Source organism: Athene cunicularia, assembly GCF_003259725.1.
Source record: "Athene cunicularia isolate RWA chromosome 3 unlocalized genomic scaffold, athCun1 chr3_part1, whole genome shotgun sequence".
Classification (NCBI taxonomy): domain Eukaryota; kingdom Metazoa; phylum Chordata; class Aves; order Strigiformes; family Strigidae; genus Athene; species Athene cunicularia.
In genome coordinates, this window is record NW_020799097.1 from 1033630 (window position 1) to 1036434 (window position 2805).

At 63.5% G+C, this 2805-nt stretch overlaps 1 protein-coding gene across 1 annotated transcript in view; it reads right to left on the reverse strand.

Moving 5' to 3' along the window:
- The window catches only part of SCARA3 (scavenger receptor class A member 3), a 9381-nt gene extending 6634 nt beyond the window's left edge, over window positions 1-2747 (reverse strand). Inside the window, exons 1-4 of the mRNA XM_026846343.1 lie at window positions 2631-2747; window positions 2444-2563; window positions 1826-1924; window positions 433-1476 (exon numbers count right to left, since the gene is read on the reverse strand). Of these exons, the coding sequence (XP_026702144.1) occupies window positions 433-1476; window positions 1826-1924; window positions 2444-2563; window positions 2631-2658 (1291 nt within the window). The 5' untranslated portion in view covers window positions 2659-2747. The remainder of the gene's footprint in view (window positions 1-432; window positions 1477-1825; window positions 1925-2443; window positions 2564-2630) is intronic.
- Between the last annotated feature and the right edge of the window lie 58 nt (window positions 2748-2805).

A 2805-nucleotide genomic window follows, 5' to 3' on the forward strand; every position in this document is an offset into this window, starting at 1 on the left:
GGGATCAGACAGAGATGTCCTCAGGGCCCCCCCCAAGCCACCAGGGCCCTCATCCAGGGGCAGCCGTACCCTCTCCACCAGGACCAGTAAGCAGGCACACTGGCCCCAGTACGTGAGTCAGCCACGCTGGAAGGCCACGGGTCACCTCCCCCCTGTCCCCGTGCCCCCCCGCAGGGACAGCTCTGCAAGCCGAGTCCACGCAGGTCCCTCCCCAGCCTCTTCCGCACCCGTGGGCCGGTATCCGGGGCCTTCTTGCTCATCCTAACACCACCTCAGCGATGGTGGTTTGGGTTCTCCAGCACCACCCTTGTGTGCAGGGCGCTCCCGAGTGAGCCCAGATCCCACCGTGAAAACAAAAAAAAACCCAAACCCAAATCACCCACCCAAGGCGCCTGACCCCAACCCCATCCCTGCGCAACGCTTGGACCTCACCTTGTAAGACGGTGACGTTCTTCAGCATCTCCCCGTGCCGGACGTCCACCACCTTCATCTCCTCCATGACCAAGGACAGGTTACGGATGTCAAAATCCAGGCGGGCGCTGAGGAGGCTGTAACGTTCCCGCAGCAGGTCCGTGGTGCCCTGGACCAGGCTGAGGGATTTATTCAGGTAGTAGAGCTCCTCAGCGTGGGTGTGGAAGCCCAGGGTGCAGGAGAGCCGCACGTCATCCAGGTAACGCAGCATGCTGTGGACGTGGCTGTCGGTGGCGTTGATGTTGGCGAAGATGGTGCCGATCTCGATCTCGTGCGACGTCATGCGGCCTTCCAGGGTCTCGAAACGCTCGGCCGTGCGGTTCTGCGTGTACCTGGCGTGGTAGCGCAAGTCGTTGACGTTCTCCTCGTGGTCATCCAAGAAGGAGGAGATGTTGTCCAGCTGCAGCTGCAGCCCCATCACCTGCAGCACCAGGTCGTGCATGTTCTCCGAGTTCTGGCCGACTTGCCGGGCCGCGGCGCCGACGCTGCTCTGGATGCTCTTCACCACCTCGCTGGTCTTGGAGGAGGCGGCGCGCAGCCCGCCGAAGAGGCGGGTGTAGTTCTGCCACTCGCTGACGATCTTCTGCAGCGTCAACGTCTCCTCGTCTGTCTTCCTCTGGATGACCTGGATCCAGTCGGAGGTTTGCCCCAAGGTGAAGTTCATCTGCTGCATGGCCGCTCGGACATCGTAGCGCTCTTGGGCCAAGCCCTTGAGAGAGTTGTCCAGCTGGGAGGTGACCACCTGCCAACCCCCAACCTGGGCCAGGAACTGCCCCAAGCTTTCGTTGACCTGCCGGATGGAGAAGGAGCAGTTGTCCACCTCGCTGGTGATCTTGTTGCTGGTGGACGAGAGCTGCTCGTGGGTCTGGGAGGTGCGGTCGAGCAGGATTTCTTGAACCAAAAGCATCTTCTGGATCTCCTCCAGCTCGCCCTGTAGCTTGGTGAGCTCCTGGCCCAGCTGTCCCGGCTCGTGGCACAGGGAGCAGTTCCCTGAGGTCTTCTCATCTAAATGAAGGGCAAGAACGGGGGGGGGGGTCTGTCACCCCACCCTGTGTTCCCCCCGCTCGAGCCTGGAGACCCTCCCGTTGAGGACCAGAGTGGAAGAAGGAGCCTCTGTCTTTGCAGAGCCTGGAGATGTCCCCAGGGCTGGGACAACCCCGATGCCACCAACGCCCACCCTCACCCTCCTCCTGCCGCCTCTGCGCACCACGTCCTCCAAAAAAGCCCAGCACATTGTCCCTCCCCCAAATCTGGGGAGAGAAGTGGGGGTTTGGCCCCAAGGGAGCCCCAGGACCTCAGCCGGAGGGTGCCGAAGCCTGGAGAAGACCTCCAGGTCCAGTTGCAAACCGCTCACCCAGCCCCTGGAGGTCCTCCTGGATGGACACGATCTTCTTCTCATAATAGGTCTGGGCTGAGCTGATGTCCTTGGAGATGGAGTCAACTTTCTTGAACACTGTGGAGGAAATTTTGGGGTGGGGAGGGGTGGTCAGGGGAGGTGGTCAGGCACCGGGAGGAGATTGTCCTCCACGCCTTTCCTCTGGGCTCCTGCCCTGGCGAGGAGGGTGGCCAGGGCTTGAAGAGCCAGGCTGGGGGGCTGGGGGGTGTCCTGGGGAGCTTTTGGGTTCCAGGCTTGGCGAAGGTTTTATAAAACATCTCCCGAGCACCAGCCCTGAGCGGTACAACGTCCCTCTGCTGAGCCTGGGAAGCTGTTTCTTGCCTGTGGAGGTGATGGGGAGGCAACCTCCGGGCTCTGGAGTGGTTCTTGAGGTCCCCGGGGGGGGTAAGGCCATCGCCAAACGAGGTGGCATCACGCACGGGGTCCCACGGGCATCCCAGGGGCAGGTCAGGGGGAGCTGGGTGCTGAAGGGGCTCTGTGGGGGGGTTGGTACCCCGAGGGGCTGCCCTGAGGAGGGCAGGAGGGAGGGCAGGAGGGAGGGCAGGAGCCTGACCTCCCAACCCTGCCCGTGCTCACCCAGGGCAGCCAGCACTGTCACGGCCACAATGAGGAGGATGGAGAAGACGTAGAGGACCCTGACGGCCGTCTGCAGGGAGAGGTTCTTCTGGCATCGGCTGCAGCTGCTCCGTGCCCTGCCTGAGCGCGGGGAGGGAAGGATCAGGCTCCGCCGCACCCCCTGCCCCCCCGGGGGGATCGTCCTTACCGCTCGGTCGAGAGCTGAAGGTCGGCATCTCCTCTTCCTCCCCTCCTGCCGACTCGGCTTCTGAAAGCCAACACAGGAGGGTCCTGAGCTGCCTGCACTGCCCGAGCCCTGCCTGCACTGCCCGAGCCCTGCCTGCACCGCCCGAGCCCTGCCTGCACTGCCCGGGCCCTGCCTG